The sequence below is a fragment of the Oculina patagonica genome, chromosome 9, assembly GCF_052425735.1.
Source record: "Oculina patagonica isolate OP01 chromosome 9, crgOcupat, whole genome shotgun sequence".
NCBI classification, from domain to species: domain Eukaryota; kingdom Metazoa; phylum Cnidaria; class Anthozoa; order Scleractinia; family Oculinidae; genus Oculina; species Oculina patagonica.
The window spans coordinates 587,913-609,477 of NC_135766.1; the positions used below are offsets into that span (position 1 = coordinate 587,913).

General features: G+C 39.7%; 3 protein-coding genes across 3 annotated transcripts in view; 2 read left to right on the top strand and 1 right to left on the bottom strand.

The window, feature by feature from the left end:
• The window catches only part of LOC144665345 (uncharacterized), a 112,504-nt gene that overhangs the window by 57,879 nt on the left and 33,060 nt on the right, over positions 1-21,565 (bottom strand). The gene's annotated exons all lie outside the window — the stretch shown is intronic.
• On the top strand, positions 174-4,545 carry LOC144666504 (uncharacterized). The gene is made up of 4 exons (XM_078527927.1): positions 174-484; positions 2,330-2,398; positions 2,959-3,234; positions 4,312-4,545. The coding sequence occupies exons 1-4, from the start codon at positions 326-328 to the stop codon at positions 4,543-4,545; spliced, it is 738 nt and encodes a 245-aa protein (XP_078384053.1). The 5' UTR covers positions 174-325.
• Positions 11,327-19,573, top strand: LOC144665355 (uncharacterized). The gene is made up of 5 exons (XM_078526597.1): positions 11,327-11,518; positions 13,906-13,974; positions 14,151-14,414; positions 17,316-17,615; positions 18,482-19,573. The coding sequence occupies exons 1-5, from the start codon at positions 11,360-11,362 to the stop codon at positions 18,497-18,499; spliced, it is 810 nt and encodes a 269-aa protein (XP_078382723.1). The 5' UTR covers positions 11,327-11,359; the 3' UTR covers positions 18,500-19,573.

Sequence of the window (21,565 nt, forward strand, 5' to 3'; positions counted from 1 at the left end):
AATTAAAGCTGAGAAACGAGAAACAATCAATAAATTATAAACTTCGTCCATTCCAGGGGTTACAGCAAAAACTGACAAACCTGCTCTTTTACGTTCAACCTTTTCCGCAATCGCAGGTGTTTCATACCTTTTTCCTCTATTTTATTTTGCGCTCGTAAATCCAGTAAAATTCATCGCTGTTAACGTTCGTAAAATCACGCGACAGTGAAAATTCACCTTAGTTACGTACGTGCTGCAAGCCGGAAGTTGAGCTTTCTTAAATAGTCAATGACGAAGTTGGTTGAAGTGGTTTTATCGGTAGGTAACGCTATATGTTAACGTTAACATGGCGGACAATTCAGCGAAGGTTGTACGTATGGCGAGGATTCTGGCCATCGCACAAATCATTGACGGGTTTCTCCTCGTCTGCTTTGGTATCGCAGATCGTGTTGTGGAGTACTTCTGGACTGGTAAAATATATTTTGGGATATGGATCGGTGTTTGGGTGAGCTTAATTTTTATTCAAGGAAATGCTTTGATATCAATGTTTAAACGCGAAAAAATTAACGATTTTCCAAGATAATACCTAAGATAATATAGCGATATATGTTCTAGGATACCTAAATACCGAGTCAGGTCTCAAGGCAGAATTGGAGTTCAGGCATGGACTTTTGTTATCCGTGATAACAGCAACAACAGTTTCTTGATTATCAGAGGCTTAGAAAGTGAATTTCAAAGTCCACAATAACCGTGCAAACTATTGGTAAAATCTCACGTGTAGCTATTTTGTAAAGTTGTCTAGAATGAAACTTCGAAATTTGTTTTCAATGTTTGGTGTCGGTAGAAATGATTTCTTTTGCTAAGATATTTGAAACTGTAAACAGAAGTTCGCAATAAGATGTAAATAATTTTGGTACGTAATTTTGCCATTTAACACGAAGTCTTAGTTTTTTTTTTTTACAAAAAAAAAAGATTGAAACGTCAAACGCGCAGGGAAAATTGGGCTCGAATTTTTCGGTTAAAAAGCGACACTGAAGCGAAACTGTCTAATTTCGTCTTCCGATAGCAGCGTTGAATTAACTGCCTTTACGTGCATAAAATGAAATAGAAAAATTATATGGACGGCTTGAAAAGCGGAAAAAATTGAACCACATTCTACTTTTTCCGCATACTCTATTCTTTCCACCACCCCATTAAAAGCCAGATTTTGGGCATGTCCTTCCTCTAAATCTGAAAACTGACAGGCGATAAACTTAGAAAACCTGTTATTTGGAATGCGGGCATGATGAAAGCAGGTACTAACGAAGATTAACCATGATCTCTATGTACTCTGACGGCGCGGTGGTTAAAACAGAACGAGGACGCTCACATAATGCACTTTTTTTTATAAGAATTTATTTTACAAGAATATCGAAGCTGAAATTTGCGACAGTTTAAGAATATTTTGAGAATAAGCCCGAGGCTGAGATTTTGAGAATAATATCATAGGTGACAAATTACTCCTTAATTTTGGCGCGAAATTTTAACGTTAATTTATAACTTCACATGTGAAATTATAAAATTGCCATGGCAACGTAGTTAGCGGCAAGATGGCGTCCGTAATAAAAGATGTTTTAAAGCTTAAACTTTGTACATTTTCGCTTGAATTTCATCTTAGCCAGCTAGCCTTGGCCATGTAATAAAACTTTTGATGATATTTTATATCTCAAAACGTCAAAACGACTTCTAGACTTAAGCCAATTACATAAATGGCATCGAGCGGATTTTTGAGCCTTTTACACGGGCGCCATTTTCAGTTCATTCAAGACGAACTACGGTCATAATGTGAGAAACAATTGACAGTTGATTTATCTTTGAAACTCTTTATCAACAGCAAAAAGAAATCTCTAAAAGGTTTTCTTCAAAGACTAAAAAAACTTACGCAATTGAGCAAAATGTATGCTTTCAGCTTTTCAAAGCTCGGAGTTCGCGATGCAATAATATACTAGTCAAAATCCTACGATTGCAAGCGTAATTTGTCACCTATGATATTAAAATGTAATCAAATGGTATACTCGTGAAAGTAGGAAATAATTTCACTTGCATTTTGTCAGAATACTAATAATTTCCCTCGCCTAAAGGCTCGGGAAATTATTAGCATTTTGACAAAACGCGCGTGAAATTATTTCCTAATTTCACTCGTCACCATTTGATTACCAATACGAATATAATATTGTGTGTGAAATCCACTTTATTTTTTTATGTCTTCCGTTTCCCCACCACTGCACTTTGCGCAGTTTTGTTCTGTCTTCAGATCACTCTCGTCAAGTTATTTGAGCCCGAACAATGTAACGGTATTGTTCTGTTGCAGATGTGCATCACAGGGGGCTTTGGGATTCCTGGGACTCGTAAAGAACGATGTATATACCATAATACTTATGTAAGTAGATAAAATATCTGAAATATTGCGGGCGCAGCAGTTTGTCACATTACAAGCTCTAAGGAAAAATCTGAGCTCCAAACAGTCATAGGTATCACAGAAATTTGAATAAACTCTTACACGAAAAAAACATTTAAGTATCTTGCTTCTTCTTAGTCAATAAGACACACTTATTGGTAAGACATGTGTGCTGCTTTGTTGAGCTCCGTTTGCTGGGACAACAGCAGACATTCGCATTTGGGTATTTTGGCCACAGGTGCGGCCGATTTATTTCAAAACAATCTAGAAAAGTAACAAGGAATTATCCCAGCAAAGGTGGGGGAAAACCTGCCTTGCGTTAAGTATAATATAAGACAGGGAGTGGAGGGAGGGAAAAATGTAATACGCCATGAAGATCGAGCTAGAACCCAAGTTGCCTGACGTTCGTGTAACACGCAACGACGTTATAATACACTCCCTATATCCTTTCTTGAGTGCATCCTTGGGCAAACTGTGCAAATGGTTATTACAGAAGGCTCGTTATCAACTCACTATGTTTGCTTTCTTATTTGAACTTCCAGGCTGGTATATTCAGGGGTTTCTCCATCATATCGGCTGTGTTTGGTGGAGTAATCATCATCTACTACAGCATGTCCATTGCGGGATATCGAGACGACTACAGATACAGATACGGACACACTAGCGAAATGCTCACTCTATATGACACAGAAATGGCCTTCTCTGTGATTATTTTGATTCTCGGTGTTGTTGCCTTTGCCATTGGAACATGGGCGGCCGTTTGTGTTTGTCGTGTTCAGAACCGTTGCACATGTTGCTATAGTACTCCATCACAGCAGGTAAGCGGACTCCAGGGTCAAGAGTGACTTGCCGGTATGTTCTGCATGCTGTATCAAACATCGGACTTAGCACTCCCGATGGAAGGCATGTCCTCTTTATCACAACTTTATAAAGCGATTTAACTCTGCGATGCCGATCTTCCATGAGCTAATCATGTACATCATTCATCCCTATTTAGATTTATTAATGCGTGAAAATTGTTTATTTACGGTTCGTGACGAAGCAAGAGTTTGTTTTGATATGCATCCTATTTGCCGTTACAATATCCTAATATAGAGTCCTTTGCAACCGATAGTACAGATACGTGCGGGTGGAAGCCAAGACGTCTTTGCTAACTGTTTTATTCACAGTTTTAAAAAGAGGGTTCTTTCAGTGCTGGCAAAAATCACCTTTCGTTTTTATTCTTCCATTTGAGATATTTTAATATGGCAAATGTTGGACTCTGGTGGTGAACAGAAACGTTAATTTGATGTATTCCTTAATTTAACTTCAGTACTCTAGTTAGAAAGGAAGCAATAAGCTGACTCTATTAACATGGACGTGCATGCACATCATTTCTGTATTTAACTTAAAGGGACAGTGTCACTGTGATATTTAAAAATAAAATAATTGGAAATCCCCTAAAAGCGGCCTGGCCTGGCTAAAACGTATTTTAGTAATGGTCGTTAAAGATGTTCAAAGGTTGTTTGGCTACAGATGGATAGGACAGTAGTGGCGTAAAGCTTAAAAAAAAAAAAAAAAAAAAAAACCGGCCGTCGTTTTCATCTTTGTCAGTATAACGTGAGAAAAATTCACTTAAAAAACATTGATTGCATTTATTTACACCTAGGATAATGAATTTATACCTTTCTTGTGCCTTTTAACGGTTATGTAGTTGATCACGGAGAGCATCCTTCTCGTAATTTTAGCAAAGTTTACACAAAAACTTAGGAGAATTCTCGTGATACTACCCTTTAAAATATATCACAAAATTACGGCTTTACTCAGACAAGAACATAAGTCAAAGTTCAATAGCAATTGCCACCTATCCAAGAGGACGGTTCTTTAATTCAAACAATTAAATCTTTCATTCAAAGGGACAAGTGATGTACACAGCCAACGCTAACAACGCTATGACCCAGGGCCCTGGAGGTGTCCCTGTGGCCATTCCAATGCAAGCAACTGTTGGTATAGTTGCTGTCCAAATTGTCACACCGAGGGCACAGGGAGGCAAACCGCGATTGGCCATGCCTGTTTCTGGAGCTGGAGCCATTGTAACACGGAACGAACCTCAGCAAATTGACGTGCCTTTAGCATACGGACAGGGGTAATACATGACGCTACATAACGCACAGGTATAACTTGTTAAACTAGTCGGGTTTGTTCCCTGGGGTGCTCGGTGTGTTCGGGTGGGCTAGATACACTTCCGTCTCGTACTATTATGTAAAAAAGGTATCCCAAACAAACGGAAGGCTTCCAAGGCTTATTTAGAAACTGCATACTAGGAAGGGTTTTTTTCATATGTAGACTAGGCAATTGCCTGGTAAACACGCAAGGGTTGGTCACGTTAAACACAAGTTCGTTAGTGGGAATTCAATAAGTGAAAAAAAAAACGCAATTCCTTGTTATGTGATGACGGCATTAACGACTTCAAAGCTACGAGACTGTCAATTAACAAACTCTTGCTCGGCCATCTCGAATCTAGATAAAAAAAATAAATAAATGGGAAATTACATTGACACCTTCCACATTGTGGCTCCTCCGATCCCACTGACTCCAGATCGAATTGGAGTTTGAAAGTGTTGTTTTTTTACGGAGGGAGAAAAACCGGAGAACACGGAAAAAAACCCTCGGAGCAAGTACGAGAACCAACAACAAACTCAACCCACATATGACCCTTGGTCCGAGAACCGAACTCGGACCACGTTGGTGGGAGGCAAGCGCTCTCACTTTTGCGCTTTTCTTTCTCCACTATTCTTGGCGATTGACGCTACGACCTCACATCATAAAGTTTTTTATTGCACACGACTGCTAACTTGTTCTGTAATCATTTCTCTTAATTCAAAGTAACTAACAGTTGCATTTTCTTCATTTACATTTTAGTGAAGACCTGAGATGCCTATACGAGTTCAGTGGGAGTCTGGTAAACACAATAAATACAAGATGGACGTCGAGGAAGAAAAAAAAAAACCGAGTGTGCATTTTAGTCTGTAGCCGTTTCGGTTGTATTTTTTTTTTAAAAAAACGAGCATAAAAAACGAACTAAGATGTAAGTTAAAGTGATTTTATTTCACCTCTAAAACAATTGCACAACTTCAGATTTTGTAAGTTAAGACTTATTGTCACAGAAAGTGTGATAAAAGAAATTCATGTCGTCAGACAAATAAAAATCTATTTGTTTCAATTGTTATACCTTGTATTGCATTCCGTATAATTTCAACAATCATCCTCCCAAATCACTTATATGATCGCTTGATATTGTCAAAGAGTCGGTAGGCCGCGTTGGCTAAAATAAGATGATATCCCACAAGATTGAGCAAGATAGTTATTTTATCATTCGATTAATTGTCAACAACTGCCCAGTACAGCGTGGCTGTGTACAGATTTGCAAAAAGGCGAACAAATCTTTTAAGATTATTAAAATAAACTACTATGCATGAGCGTTTTCACGGTTAACGGTAAATATGTTGGCTATTTTACGACTAACGGTTATTTTCTTTGCGTAACGGGTAACAGAAGTGTTAAAATTAACTTAAATTGCCTTAAACTGTTAACAATTAATTTTCATTGGCCGTTTTCACACTAGAAGACGGACAAATCGTCTGGACGGACATGTCGTCTGACGATTTGTTTGACTAGTGTAAATTTAAGACGTTTTTGGACGACTTGTCCGCCTAGACGACCAAGTAGTCCTGCAAAAATCGTCTTCCTAGACGGCCAAATCGACGGACAAGTTCAAACGACTTGTACGTCCAAAATCGTGTTCGTTCCGTTTTCCCACTAAGACGATTTACCCGTCTCAGATGAATTGTCCGTCTCTAGTGTGTAAACGGCCACTGTTGTAAAAAGTTAAAAAAATAATAAAAAAAAGGAATCTAGCCTATTTATATCAAATTATTTTGCAACTAATTTCCACGAAGCGTTAAAGTTTCAGGTCAAATTTCCCGTGGCCGAACATCTGAGCCTGGTTGTTACGGTTAACATATTTTACGGCTAACGGTTAACCCCATCGTGACCCTCCACCATTTATGCGTATCGTGATAATTTGTTTGTACTGAAACGTTATTAACTACCACGAAAATCACAAAAATGATTGTGACTATTTTCATATGTTTGTGCAGTTGCCCTAGTAATAATTATAATAATAATAAAAACACAATGAAAATTAGCTCAAGTGTGTGCAGTGTACCGAAACTTCCGCTTGTATGATGCAAACTGTATATTTTGCCTTCACTACACAACCGAACACACACAAAGACTCTGAGGCATGGGCACGTTGGTCAGCCGGGCCCACGATACATTTTATTGACACATCAATAAGATTACAGCAGGATGGATAAAATCATACATAACCTACATGCACCACAGCCGGACACGTAAACCCCAAAAAACCACTGTGGGAAAAATTAGGGACCGTGTACCCCCGACCAATGCTATGGCGCAGCCTTTGGGGTTTTAAGGCTTACACAAACAAAAAAAAAAAAAAAAAAAAAAAAAAAAAAAACAATGATATCTGAATAATGAAAGAAAAAATAATCAAAGTACAATATATTCACAAAACGAAATATTTAAAATATAACTTAACGGAGTAAAGTGTAGGCCAAAGAGGCTGACCGTAGAATGTCACAAGTCTCTCAACGAACTCAATTTCAAACACGCTAACCATAAGTCCTCGCGAGCTACGCTCGCACCCAGTTCTCTGGTCCGTGTCGGCAAAATAGTAATTTATGTTAATTAACACTATCACAAATTACATATTTTGCCTTCACTACACAACCGAACACACACAAAGACTATGAGGCATGGGCACGTTGGTCAGCCGGGCCCACGATAGAAAGCAAAAGAAGGGGCTTGAGCACAGGAGACCAAAAAGCTAAGAACTTGAGCCTGCTAACCAGGAAATCGCTAAGGCAAATTATAATAACTATAACTGAAACCTAACAACCATGGCGCTGAACCTCTTTTATAACACAACAATGCTAGCAGGAAAGGCCTAAACAAATACTGGTCTAAATTCTCAGAAAAATAAAACAAAGGACATCAATCAGCTTCAATAAGAACTGTTTTACCGCCCCTTTGTTTGTCAGTGGTAAGATCGCATATAAAACCTACATTCAACAACGAATAACACATAAATCATGAACTGTAAGAACAATGGAAGATCGAAAAAACATATTATAACTAGATTTCGTAAACGTAAACGATGTTATAGACTAGACTGTAGTAAGATGCTTGAGAAGATCCACGTTCAGGCGTTCCTTTCTGATAGAAGACTACTGACTGATAGGAAAGGCAACTCCTTTCTTCACGGCAGTAACGGTAGAGTGTAAGGTAGGCGAGCTGAATCCAGCCATTGTATTTAACACATCAGTAGCAAAAGTTGTCCACTGCTGAAAGCGCACGGTTCGAGACAGCGACCAACCGCGTCTTGGATCTGGGAAGTCATTCAGAAACTGGAAATGAAAATAACTAGGAAAAAACAAAGAGGAAAAACATGAGAGATAATCAAAAGACAGCCAACGAGATCGGCTGCCTGCCAGGAACAGTCTAGTAAAAGTTTTGTGCAACCATGCACAACTAAATGTCAGAGGAAAAAAGAAATAACCGCTTTGCCCCCCAGGTAAAATAAAGCTTCAAAAGATGTAAACAATTTCATACCATGTATACCCTCAAGGGTATTAAACAATATTACTCTTCAGTATCTACACGCCTCACAGGCATACCCATCTAGGGTGTAACACCATTCACCCTCCAGGCAATGCAAATCATAGGAAACTATACAAATTTCATAGGCATGTTTACATGCCAAGGGTATTAATGCACAAAAAACTGGTGCAAGTAAGTAACCACACCCGTGCAGAAAAAACTGCGCTACAATATCTATACGCCTCTCAAAGGCATACCCATCTAGGGTACAACACCATTTGTCCTCCAGGCAATACAAAACTGAAAACCTTTAATAAAAGTTACATAGACTTGTTTACCCCTCAAGAGTATCAATACATGTAAAAAATTACACAAGTAAGTAACCACTGCCCTTTAGACAATATTACACTGCAATTACTATACGTCTGACAGGCAAACCCCTCCAGGTTCTAACAACATTGATAAATAATATAATCTCTGGGTACAAACACTTGCAATAAGCTAAACATCTAGAACAGGAAATATCTTAATTACAAAACTATTGTTTTAAAGAAACCATGCAAGATAATCTTAGGTCTAGGCGCCAAGACTGTACACAAGGGCCTTTACTGGTTCATTTACTCAACTATGCATGAGGTAAACATTACAAACAGGTAACAACTCTGCCCTCCAGGCAATACTAAACAACAAAAACTATATTATATATATATATATATATATATATATATATATATATATATATATATATATATACATACGATTCACAAGGACATGTATAGCACTCAATTTGTCAATCAAAGGCGGGCAACTAGTGCAAGCAAGCAACCGCTGACCTGTAGGCAATGCCACTCCAGCGTATATACGCCTGCCACAGGCATACCTCTCTAGTGCAGGAAACGTCATACAAAAAGAACTTCACATTTAAGTTAAACAACTTTCTTAGAAACACTTTACATGTTAAGATAGAGAAAATATAACAAAATATCAAAGTAATACACGCATGCAAAAGAACTCTTGAGCACAAAGTGATAACAGCTGTGATCTGTAGCTTGGGTTTAGAAAACAACGAGGAACAAGAAAAAACATTCAAGGGATACCTCAGAATAAAATGGAGCAACGCTAAACAATCAAGAATAATAAATCTAATGCCATTCTGAAATGGCTGCTACAGAAAATAGCTTGTAGCTTCTCCTTCTGTAATGAATAACTAAATAGAGAATTGCAATTAAAAGGATCACCTGGTCAGGCATAAATGTACTAGGTAGACTTTCATAAGGCAATAACAAGAGATCCCTCAACACTGGAAAAACTTCACATGTTTAATAACTTAACATGTTAAAAACACGAGGTGGCCGACAACCAGCTAATCGGTGATGACACCAAACCTGGGAAATGCATTCACAACACTGGAATCGGATCTCAAGAAGCGGTGTAAAAACAGGCGAATCTATGTGGACCCCATAACTCATGACGTCATAAATGATGTAGCCTTCTTTGATCATCAGCCTGGTGTAGAGGTCTCCGATATCTGACCAGATATGAAGAACAATCTTGCCTCCAATATCAGAAAAAACTGGGGAAAGCTGTACTAGGAGCGAGAGAGCAGTAGATAAGCTATATTATTCTAAAGGCCTTATGGCTAACAGACTTAATAGGTACGCTATTAAATTTTCTAAACATTGGACCTCCAGAAATTTAGCTTAATGAAATACCCACATGAAAAATGAACTTAAGGTATAAAGCGCAAATAAACTCCTAATCTTCTGAGCCTGGCGACATTACAAACCCAGGAGCCACGTAAACACTTCACGGCAAAGGCAAGCAAGATAACACAAACTGGATGTCAAGGACAAGTAACAGCAGAGGAAGACATCAATCCGCTTAACGGGAGCAAAAAACAGATGAGTAAACGCGGAACGGTTCCAAGCCAAGTAACAAACGAACTGCATTTCCAGGAGCATCTGGCGTCGTAGCTAGCCAGTAAACGGCGTGAACTTGTAACACCGATGAATCCGGCTTTGTTCCTATCGACAGCACAACAGGAAACTGAAACAAATCAGGAGAAACAGGAGAAAAACACCCATACAAATGATAGACACTTTCTGCGTAACACACGGCAACTGAAGTTGACTATAAAATCAAAGGCAAACATGACATAAATCAAATAAGGAAACACTAGACTGCGACACACTCGTCTGCGAAGAAGGCTGAAACTCCTACCGACAGATGAATCTACGCATTCATTAATTAAAGTGACGAAGAACAAAATGCCTGAACTTGAAGGGAAGCGGACAAAAGACTAATGACACAACATAAAACAACAAGCTTATTCGTTTGACGGGAATAAATTGACAAAAGGTAATAAATTCAAGACTGCTACAAATAAAGCACGGAAAAAATTCAAAAACACGGCAATCCAAAGCCAACTGAACAAGAACAAAAGGCGCGCAAAAGACATTCCAGAATGGAATCCAGAAAATCATCCTGCAAGAGAAAGACAATTGTCACAAAAAATAAATAAAGCTCGAAAGAATCTTCATGAACTAGAAGGAAAATCAAATCGACGATTGTTAAACTCTGATCCATGCGAGTAAAATTCTGCTCCAAATCGAGCTACGAATAGAGACATTAAGATTATCAACCAGAATTATAAACACTAGAGGAACCGTTGCACCGTAAGGGAGGACAGAACACACTCCAGTTACCGGGATTACCGCAAAATTACCGTCGCACTCCAGAAGTTGATATGTGGGAAAACATTTGGGAACGAACACGAGCAAATAAGATAGGCAACTGTGAAGCTGAAATTCAGCGGAACGGTTTTGTAGTGTAGACCAGTGTGACAAGACTCCTTCACTACTAACTATGACTGAACTGAGGGCGAAGAACGCTTCGTTGATCTTGGTGCTCTGGTGCTCTCCGCTGCTTCGACATCGCGCACAAGATCGTGGTGTATCAATTCCAAGACTGTCTGCCAACCATGGGATGAATTAACTGCAAAGAAGAAATATTTAAAATATAACTTAACGGAGTAAAGTGTAGGCCAAAGAGGCTGACCGTAGAATGTCACAAGTCTCTCAACGAACTCAATTTCAAACACGCTAACCATAAGTCCTCGCGAGCTACGCTCGCACCCAGTTCTCTGGTCCGTGTCGGCAAAATAGTAATTTATGTTAATTAACACTATCACAAATTACATAAATAGTTGACGAAGAAGTGTTTGTTTGAGTGGTGTGGCTCGATCGAAGCGCTTTTGTTTGGATACAAACGCTATTAATCATGGCGGACGATTCACCAAAGGCTGCCAACATGGCGAGAGTTCTTGCTATTGTACACATCATTGTCGGGTTTCTTCTATTCTGTTTCGGCATCGCAGACCGTGCTGTGGGTAACTTCTGGATGGGTCACGGATGTTTTGGGATTTGGATCGGTGTCTGGGTGAGTTTCGCTTGCGACCTGTCAAATGTTATATTTTGCGTATTAAGCTTTACGCGTGTTGCATATCAGTGTTTAATGGAGGTAAAGTAACTGATTGTCAATTATCACTTTAGTTTTTTTCAAACTCGATCTGTTTTTCAAGGTAATAGCAAGGTATGTCCGTCGTCGAAGTAGGGATTAAGTACATTCCAAATCTGTTTGTTACGTATCAGTTTAAATCTCTACTGAAACAGATTCAAACGTTTAAAATCGAACGAAAATGGAAAATGGCACCCTTTTTGTTTTGTTAAAAAGGCAACACAGTGAAAGGGTATTATCTCGTTAAGTAACGTTCGGAAGAACCGTTGCTTAATCGCCGAGTTTAACAGAGCGAGTGCAACGTTTTTACGCAAGATGTATGTTGCGTGATTTGAAATGCAAATTTGGGTTTGCCATCTGTCAACAAATTTACACCACCTTCTGCCACCATTCTTTGCTTCTAGTTGAAGTTTATTAAATGCTCAAACACCAGCGCCAGCATCGATTCTGCTATTTTAACTAATGTTGTTCCATCCATTAAAACTGAGTGCCGATTTATTTTTCGAAAAATGTTAAGGTTATGAAGAATATGAACGTTATTGCCCTCACGTATGAGCATAAAATAAACTGTTTTTATTTGAGTTCGTCCTTCAAAACCTAGACAGGTTTATCTTGACGCATTTGCCTGTACTAAAGTTAATTTGGTACATCAAAATCGATGGTTAATAGGAGAAATCCACAGTTTTTAATCGCTCTTTTCTCCCGGCCTGTCCACGAGGAAATCGATCACGGAAACCAATCGATATAATAATATATCGATAAAAATCAATCGATTAATATCGATTGTTCCTATCGATGAAATCGATACTCACATTCACGTCCTCTTTGTATCGATTTTATCGATTTTTATTTTATCGGTTTATATAATGAACCATTTATCAATTCTGCAACATTGTAGGCGATACGTTACGCATCCTTTCACTAAGTTGTCAAATCGAAGTTCTGCGAGTCAAAGACGTGAACGTACTAATGAGAGAATGTAGGGCACCACGAGTCCCACTAGTTTAATCGCCTTTTCATATTAAACAAAATAAAAAGAGCTAGCAATATTATAGCAACGCCCAAGAGTGTGTATTTGATAGAGTTCCCGGTAGAGTTGATACCAGGAAAGCTCCTCGAACCTTGAATATAGTTAGCCCGGAGAAGAGAGGAGGGGGATGACCGGGCCCAGAAGAAGTCGCAATTGTTTACGAATCGAGTGCCTGCCCAGAGAATGGAGGGATTTGGAGGGATGTCCACAAATCACGGGTTAGAAAATCGAGAGTTTTGAACACACTTTCAATCAAGTGTTTCGTTTTTCACTTAGAGGAAAAGCAGCCAGCACAACAGATCATTTTTGAAGCGGAAAAAAAGGTGACCTGCCAAGCCTAGCGCAAGCGATCGAAATCATATAAACGATTGCATTGACACGATCGAAAATCGATACATGATAAAAATCGATGAAATCGATACCACAACTCTGTTCACGATTTCACGATTCGATATCAACTGATCGATAGTATCGATACATCGATTTTATCGATTATCGAATTTCATCGATTGGGCACGCCGGGTTGTTTCATCCCGTGGTCACTAAACATCTTTCCAATCGGTAATCGAACCCAATCGAACACTAATCGTTCGATTGGGTTCGGTAATCGAACATAATCGAACACAATAAAATTTGGTCAATCGAACAAAATCGAACGTTCGATTATTGAACACTCGAAAATCAAACAAAATTGAACGTTCGATTACCGAACTCCTGTTAATTTGTTTATATTGCGGACATCTTGTACTGTGCACCATCCTCCTGATTAGACCTGCGTGAATCACTTATTAAAAGACGGATTCCGAACAAAATCGAATTGGATTAAGTTTGATTGTGTTCGATTGGTTCGACTGGTTCGAAAATCGAACTCACAGCAAAATAGATGTTCGATTTTGTTTGATAACCGAACCCAATCGAATGATTGGTGTTTGATTGGGTTCGATTGATTTTTGGTTCGATTTTGTTCGATTGGATACGCCGGGCATATGCAATTCATGTTCTCACGCCATTTCGTCTTTCTACTGAAAAGCACAGCCGACGGGACGGAAAATGCCTCCAATGCCCAATGAAACCCTTTGAGACCAAAATATGTGATTTTACTGCCCAATTTCAGAGCTTACCCAAAATTCAATACACTTCAGTTTCAAACCCGATTCTACCTAGGAATTGTTTCGGTTTGCAGTAACATTTGAGAAGGGCATTGGTTTTTAAAAGCGCACTTCTCATAGCAACACTTTTAACAGTCTATTGCTAATCTAATGGCATTGTTCTATTGCAGATGTGCATCGCAGGAGGTCTGGGTATCCCTGGGACTCGCAAAGAACGAAGTACTTCACGCAATTCTTTTGTAAGTCGATAAAGATGTTGTGAAAAATGAAATATTGTAAGTGCAAAAGTTAGTCTAAATACAACTTCTACCGATGATCTACATTTCAGTGACTCCTTGTGCAAACTTGAGCTAATAGTCACTATAAAAGATTTCTTTGAACTAATTCACAATGTTTGTACATTTTGAACTTCCAGGCTGGTGTATTTATGGGTTTCTCCATCACCTCAGCTGTGTTTGGTGGAATCATCATTATCTGCTACAGCTTATCCATTGCTGTATATCGAGACGTCTACAGATCCTGGTACAGAAACAGAAGAAGCGAGTATGACGCAGATATGGCTCTAATGGCTATAATTTTGATTCTTGGCATTGTTGAGTTTGCCATTGGAATCTGGGCGTCTGTGTGTCTTTGTCTGATGAAACCTTGCACATGTTGCTATGGCACTCCACCACAACAGGTAAGCAGCCTACCGAGAGTGATTTAAATGAAAGGTCTCTATGAGACTACGACTATTTTGCTATGGTCTATCTGTTGGTAGTCAATTGTGGTATGGAGTAGTCTTTTGCTAAACGGTGAAAGAGGCTTTTCATGTTGTTTAGGAGTGGAAGTCTTGAAATCTAAATTTTCCCTTGAGGGTAAGCTCCTGTATCTTTTAGCCATGGTTGGTAATGGATTTTCATCCCTTTGTACTTTGTATATTTCTAGTTGGGGGTCTGTTGCTGGAACTTTGAAACGTTTGCCTTATACCAGACCTTTTGTAGTTGTTTTGACAGCCCTATATCAGACTATGACAATTTCTGCCTTCTTGGATATTTGGGTGACTCTATTCGGCGGAATGGCGGAACGGCGGAACGCCACGGTGGATGGGAAGAACATTGTAAAACGCGGAGTGACGTATTATCTTAAAACGCGGAATGTCTGAATATTGTAAAACGCGGAATTGTGAAACATTTAAAAAAGTGGCAACAACAGCGACCAAAACAAACAATCAAAAGTAAAAATATAACTGCTAACTTTCTCATACGGCAATAAACGATGTGGATCATGAATTGCCAACGGTGAGTATGTGAGTATATTGATTTAAACCAGGATAACAAGAGGCGACATCCGTTTCTAGTATATCTTAAAACCGTTAATCCAAATTAAAAATTTTGTAACATTGAAAGGAGAAATGTTTATTCACTGCTTATTCACTGATTTACTTTCTATAATCGCGCCCGGTAGCAAAAGGTAAGCTTACAAAAGGTAAAATATGTTATACTTGTACTCATAAATGTGCTTTTTTATCTCGAAAAAAGCCAAGCGAAACATAACGGAAGTTCAAATACTCATTAGTAAACAACATTGAAGTTAAATGGATTTGTACCATGATTTTCACATGTTTCACGTGTCGTGGTAATCGCCGTCAAAGGCTGCCGGCTGTCGGCTCGTGTTTCCTCGCGCATATCCACGCGGGAGACCGGTCACATCAACTGTTGTCACAGATTGTACGACCGCTCGTAGTGAGTTTCACCCCTTGTCTCTCTTCTCTTCTAGTGACCGTAAAATTGAAACACGAAACTCCCCGCGAGGAGAGTTAATAGTTAATGGTGTTAGTAACTTGAGTTAATAATAACTGAAACTTGAGGCGCGTCGTATTGACATTGCGACAGACCGATTAACGCTTGAAACTCGCAACGTAAACCGCCTTCGCTCTGATTCAAATCGACCCCAAACCGGCCAAAAAAGACACTGGAACGCAGGTTAATAAGAACATTTTTATTTTAAGATAATGTATAACAAATACAGCGTTTGGGTCCCCTGTGAATTTGCGTTCTTAATAGTTTTAGGTTAAATATTAGCGCCCCTTTAGTGTGTGAGACGCTTGTACCAGTCCAAACTGTCCAAACTTGCGTTCTTACGTTCAAGTTTACATATTAGCGTCGCTTTAGTCTGTGAAAGACTTATACATTGCCTTCAAGTGTTGACTGACGCTTTGTTCACCCACACCGAAAAGAAACCCCTTGAATTGAGAACGCGAATGATTATTTACTCGTGTTTAGCGTGACTAACGCAATTGATTGTCGCGAAAACAAATCCTTTAGGTTAAATATTAGCGCGACTTATACGTTCCCTCCAAGTGTTGACTGACGCTTTGTTCACCCACACCGAAAAGAAATCCCTTGAATTGAGAACGCGAATAAATGATTATTTACTCGTGTTTAGCGTGACTAACGCAATCGATTGTCGCGAAAACAAATCCTTTAGGTTAAATATTAGCGCGGCTTTAGTATGTGAAAGACTTGTATTTTAAACAGTACAAATTTCCGTTCTTAATCATTTTAGATTAAATATTAGCACCCCTTTAGTGTGTGAGCGCTTGTACCAATACAAACTTGCGTTCTTAATCGTTTTAGGTTAACATATTAGCGTCGCTCTAGACTGTGAAAGACTTATACGTTGCCTTCATGGGCTGAACCACTCACATTCTCGATTAGTTGTGTCATATTTGATTTAAGATACTCACGCATAAAAATAATTGTTTTATAACGTTTATACATGTGACAAGTCACGTTTTTAACACAAGATCGCAAGTGTTGACGCAATGCTAAGGGCCAATGATCCCGGTTGACCGGGCGCCCAGACCGAGAATCGGCCATCCGTGATGGAGAGAGGACCGAATCTCGGCGCGAGAACGACGGCCTGAACCCAGCCGGCGCGGGACGCACGAAAAGCCCCCGCAGGCGCAATGGCTGCCGCTCCGAAAAGCGAAAGCAAGAAGACAAGGGTCGAAAAGCACGAAGTCGCAAGATGCACCTGCGCTGGCGCGACCCCGTCAACCGGGCACCAGAACAGACGCAAAACGCCGGAACCGAGACAGCCCGAACCGGGCTCATGTGAAGAGGCCCTAATAAGAGACCCTTTCATCACCCACAGCGGAACGAAATCCCTTGAGAAATTAAACCAGTCCCTTGAGAAATTAAAAAAGTCCCTTGAGAAATTAAAAAAGTCCCTTGAGAAAGTAAAAAAGTCCCTTGAGAGTTAACAAGAATGTGGTTCCAAATTTTGCCCCACATAACTGCTATTCTCCTACTTTCGCTTTTAAACAAACAAAATAGACGAAAAAAGGCTAGTTTTTCGATGGCGAGGGTGACAAGCCATAACTTTTCGGTTTTTTTTGAAAAGGGGCTTTACCCTGTGATGGTTAATTTCCAGCACTTATTCATCTCCTTTAGTCATTTTAATGAGACAACTGTTTGTCTGTGGTTCTTGATGTAACGACAAAAAGAATCAGGAAAAAAAGAATGAGGAAAGGAAAAACGCTTTTCGCATAATGTAACTCTTGTGTTATTTTTGTTTGATATCTCTTATTCTTCAGGGGCAAGTTATGTACACTGCCAACACTGGCTACGTCATGACCCAAGGTCATGGTGGTGCACCTGTAGCCATTCCAATGCAAGTAGGTGGTGGAATGGTTGCAGTCCAAACTGTCACACCGGGGGCTCATGGAGGCCAACCTCAAATGGTCATGGTACCTGTTTCTGGGGCCGGGAGTTATCAGCCTCAATTGGCTCAAGTTGCTCCAGCTGGAGCTATGGCCACAGGACACCAACCTCAGCAGGCTGAGATGCCTCCACCATACGGACAGGGACAGTACATGACGCAACAAAACGCACAGGTATGATTCTAATTCGAGAAAGGTTGTCAACTTTTCTAATTCGAGTAAGGTTGTCGGTAAAAAAGCACACAGTGCACGCGACAATACCGAAAGGTTATATGGATAGAAGAAGAGACCTACTGCACGTGCAGAATGCTACTGCCACCCTGAATTTTAGAAGAATTTTTAAAATTTCACTTGCTAGATAAACCTTGAAAGCTTTCTATTTGTGTGGGAAATCAGGTGCGAAATGTCCGCCATGTGGAATAGTTATTCAACAAAATTAACACAATGGTACGGGACGGGAGTGTTACTGACTCACCCTAACACATCAAGCACCCCAAGCTTTGGGTCTGACCAGGTACAGCTAACTCGAGAAAATTAAGGTTGTCGGAAAAAAGCACGGTGCACTCGACAAGACTAAAAGGTGGTCTGGGTATTCACTCGATTTTGCATATCATGATATTGGCCCAGAGGAAATGTACATGTTCTTATTTTTGCATGGGAATTTTTTGTTCTCTTCAAGATGTCTTTGAAAACTTGTCGCGACAATTTTTGCCAAAAATGTCAGAACATTTTAAACTTGTCCTCTAGTGCGAATCGACCCTTAGCTACAAAAGAGTTTAATCAGTGCCGGTTAAAAACAGTTTTTATTTTTGCATGTGAAGTTTTTGTTCTCTTCAAGATGTCTCTGAAAACTTGTCGCGACAATTTTTTGTCAAACATGTAAGAACATTTTAAACTTGTCCTCTAGTGCGAATCGGCCCTTAACTACAAAAGGGTTTTATCGCGGTGCCGGTAAAAAACAGTTTAAGGAGTATTGGCCGCGGAATAAAATTTATTTAACTTAATTCAAAGTAACTAACAGTTGATTTTTATTTATTTAGATGCCAGTGAAGACTTAAGATGGACATGCAAGTTTGGTGGGAGTCTGGTAAACGCCATAAACACCAGAAAGGCGTCACAAAAAAGAAAAGAAACTAAAACAAAGCTTTAGTGTATATTTTAAGCTGTTGCCATTCAGGTTGTATACCATTTCAAACGAGCATAGGAAACTTAGATTTAAGTTAAAGTATTTCGTTTTTTTTAACATCTGAAACAATGGTACAACTTCAGGTTGTATTAGTTGAGACTTAATGTCACAAAAAAGAAATGAAATTTCCAAGCTGCAAAACAAATACAATTGTGTTTGTTTTAATCGCTTTACTTTCAACAATTAAAAATTCAACAATTACCTCTCTAAATCACGCGGAATATCGCCTGATATTGATTTACACTAAAAAAAAATAGGAGTTCCATAAGGAACTCACCACTCAAGTTAGACATAACAATCCACCACGAGGTCAATATGCCGCCTTCGGATAACATGAGTTCCAAAAGGAACTCATCACCCAAGTAAAGCGCAACAATCTAGAACGAAGTCAATATGCAATCCTCCGAAATCAAGAGTTCCATAAGGAACTCGCCATCCAAGTAAAACGTAATTGCGTTAATAATCTACCACAAGGTCAATATGTTGCCCTCAGATAACATGAGTTCCATAAAAACTCACCACCCAAGTAAGATAATAATCTAGCACGAGGTCAATATGCTAGCTTATGCTGACCTCAGATAACAAGGGTTCTACATGAAACTCACCACCCAAGTAAGATATAATAATCTACCACGAGGTCAATATGCTGCCCTGAGATAACATAAGTTACAGAAGTAACTCACCATCCAAGTAAGACAATGATCTAGAACGAGGTCAATATGCTGACCTCATGAGTTAAAGAAGTAACACACCACCCAAGTAAGACAGAATAATCTAGCACGAGGTCCATATGCTGCACTCAAGTAGCCTGAAAAACAAACTTAGATTTAAATAAAAGCGTTTCGGGTGTTTTTTTTTTTGTATCGCTAAATCAATGTATTAGTTTAGACTTAATGTCGAAAAAAATGAGATGAAGTTTCCAGTTTTCAAAACAAATAAAACTCTGTTTGTTGAGATCGTTTTACTTTGTACTGTTATCACGCAGAATATCGCCTGATAGTACCGACGAAATAGACATATAGAGATAGACATATCCTCTTTCCACCCATTGGGAGCACAGGCAGACAATGCTCTGTGTTTGAGGCCGCGTTACGTAAGCGTCACGGTATGCGCTATTTGATCCCCAACATTCACTGTAATTTGTCACGATTGACCTCGGCTTGAGTCAACTAATCGTGAGAAATGCTCCAGAAAATACTGAATTTCGCATCTTTTCATCCAAATCTTTAGCTGGGGGTGGTGACAACTATCGAGGATATAACGGCCTCAAAACCCCATAAGAAAAAACACAAAATATCACACAAAAGATGAAAGGTAAGTGAAATTTATTTATCTAGCTTATGCACCTATCAATGAAGCCGAGGGGGGGGGGGGCGGGCAACACGGGGATGTGAGGAGGTCCAGGAGGGATGACGACGGAGGCCGGGAGGGACGGGCGAAGAAGGGAAGGACATCTGACCACCTCATGGGGATGACAAAGCGGGGGGGGTGACTTTAGAAAATGTCAAAATCCCCACCCCGCCCGACCCCCCCCCCCCCCCGGGCAACATTGATAGGTGCATTACAGTAGATCAAAGTTTGAAATGGGATCAAATAGCGCATACCGTGAAGCTTACGTCACGCGGCCTCAAACACAGAGCATTGCCTGTGTTGGGAGTCAAGTCATTTTGTGGGTTCTGTCAAACATGATATTTGGTAGATTTGTTGGAAAATAATCCTGAGAAACGAGGGAGAGAGAAAAAAAAACTAACTAACTTCATCTATTCTAACGGATTACTAACACAACTGACAAAAATCCATCTGCTTTGTTCAATTCATTCTTTTCAGCTCAAGTAACTTCCTCTTGCGTGATGCAAATTTTAATAATAGTTGATGACGTATGTCTGTTCAAGTGGTGTGGTTCGATCGGAGTGCTTGCGTGCGTCAGTAAACACAATGTCCATATCCATTCCTGATAAAATACTGGCGAAAAAGCGTTGATCTCTCCCCAAAATCGTATTTTTGAACGTCAAAACAATTTTTCGCCATATATTTTCTTCTAGCGACTTGCAATGTTTGCCCCCCTAGCGAACCCAGAATCCTCCCCGCAAAACACAGGATCCGATTAGTGGCAAATCATTCATTGCAACCAATCAGAAACTTAATGCATACGCACGTGCATGTGTGTTTAACCACAGTTAGTAAAATAAAAAAAAAAAATAATAATAATAATAATTAAATGGGAATTTACAGTGGCATTTCTATATAGTGGAATTTAGAACTGTTGGTATCTGTGGAGGGAGGAAAACCGGAGAACCCGGAGAATAAAATCGGAACGAGGACAAGCACCAACAACAAACCCAAACCTCATATGACGCCGGGTCCGGGAATGGAATTCGAGCCACAAAGGTGGGAGGCTAGCAATTAAACCGTGACTGCGCCATTCCCGCTCCTTACAGGAAAGTGAATAGAAGTTTACTATTTACTCAGAAACAAGTGCTACGTAGCCAAGAAAGCGTTTCTTTATTTCAATCTATCTATCTGTTTATTTGCATAGTTGATCACTTACCTCATATTTCTTTGATATATTTCTTATTTTATGTACACTGCGAACACTGGCTACGTCATGACCCAGGGCCCTGGTGGTGTCCCTGTGGCCGTTCCAATGCAAGCAACTAGTGGTATGGTTGCTGTCCAAACTGTCACACCAGGGGCACAGAGAGGCCAACCTCAAATGGTCATGGTACCTGTTTCTGGGGCTGGGAGTTATCAGCCTCAATTGGTGTAAGCTGCTCCACCTGGAGCCATGACCACAGGTTACCAACCTCAGTTGGCTCAAGTTGCTCCGGCTGGAGCCTTGGCCACAGGGTACCAACCTCAGCACGCTGAAATGCCTCCACCATACGGACAATGATAATAAATGACGCAGCAAAACGAACAGGAATTACTTGTGTAAATG

Coding starts and splice junctions, on each gene's coding strand:
- LOC144666504 (XM_078527927.1), top strand. CDS start 326: ATGGCGGACAATTCAGCGAAGGTTGTACGTATGGCGAGGATTCTGGCC. Junction 485..2,329: donor GGATATGGATCGGTGTTTGG/GTGAGCTTAATT, acceptor GTTCTGTTGCAG/ATGTGCATCACAGGGGGCTT. Junction 2,399..2,958: donor GTATATACCATAATACTTAT/GTAAGTAGATAA, acceptor TTGAACTTCCAG/GCTGGTATATTCAGGGGTTT.
- LOC144665355 (XM_078526597.1), top strand. CDS start 11,360: ATGGCGGACGATTCACCAAAGGCTGCCAACATGGCGAGAGTTCTTGCT. Junction 11,519..13,905: donor GGATTTGGATCGGTGTCTGG/GTGAGTTTCGCT, acceptor GTTCTATTGCAG/ATGTGCATCGCAGGAGGTCT. Junction 14,415..17,315: donor ATGGCACTCCACCACAACAG/GTAAGCAGCCTA, acceptor CTTATTCTTCAG/GGGCAAGTTATGTACACTGC.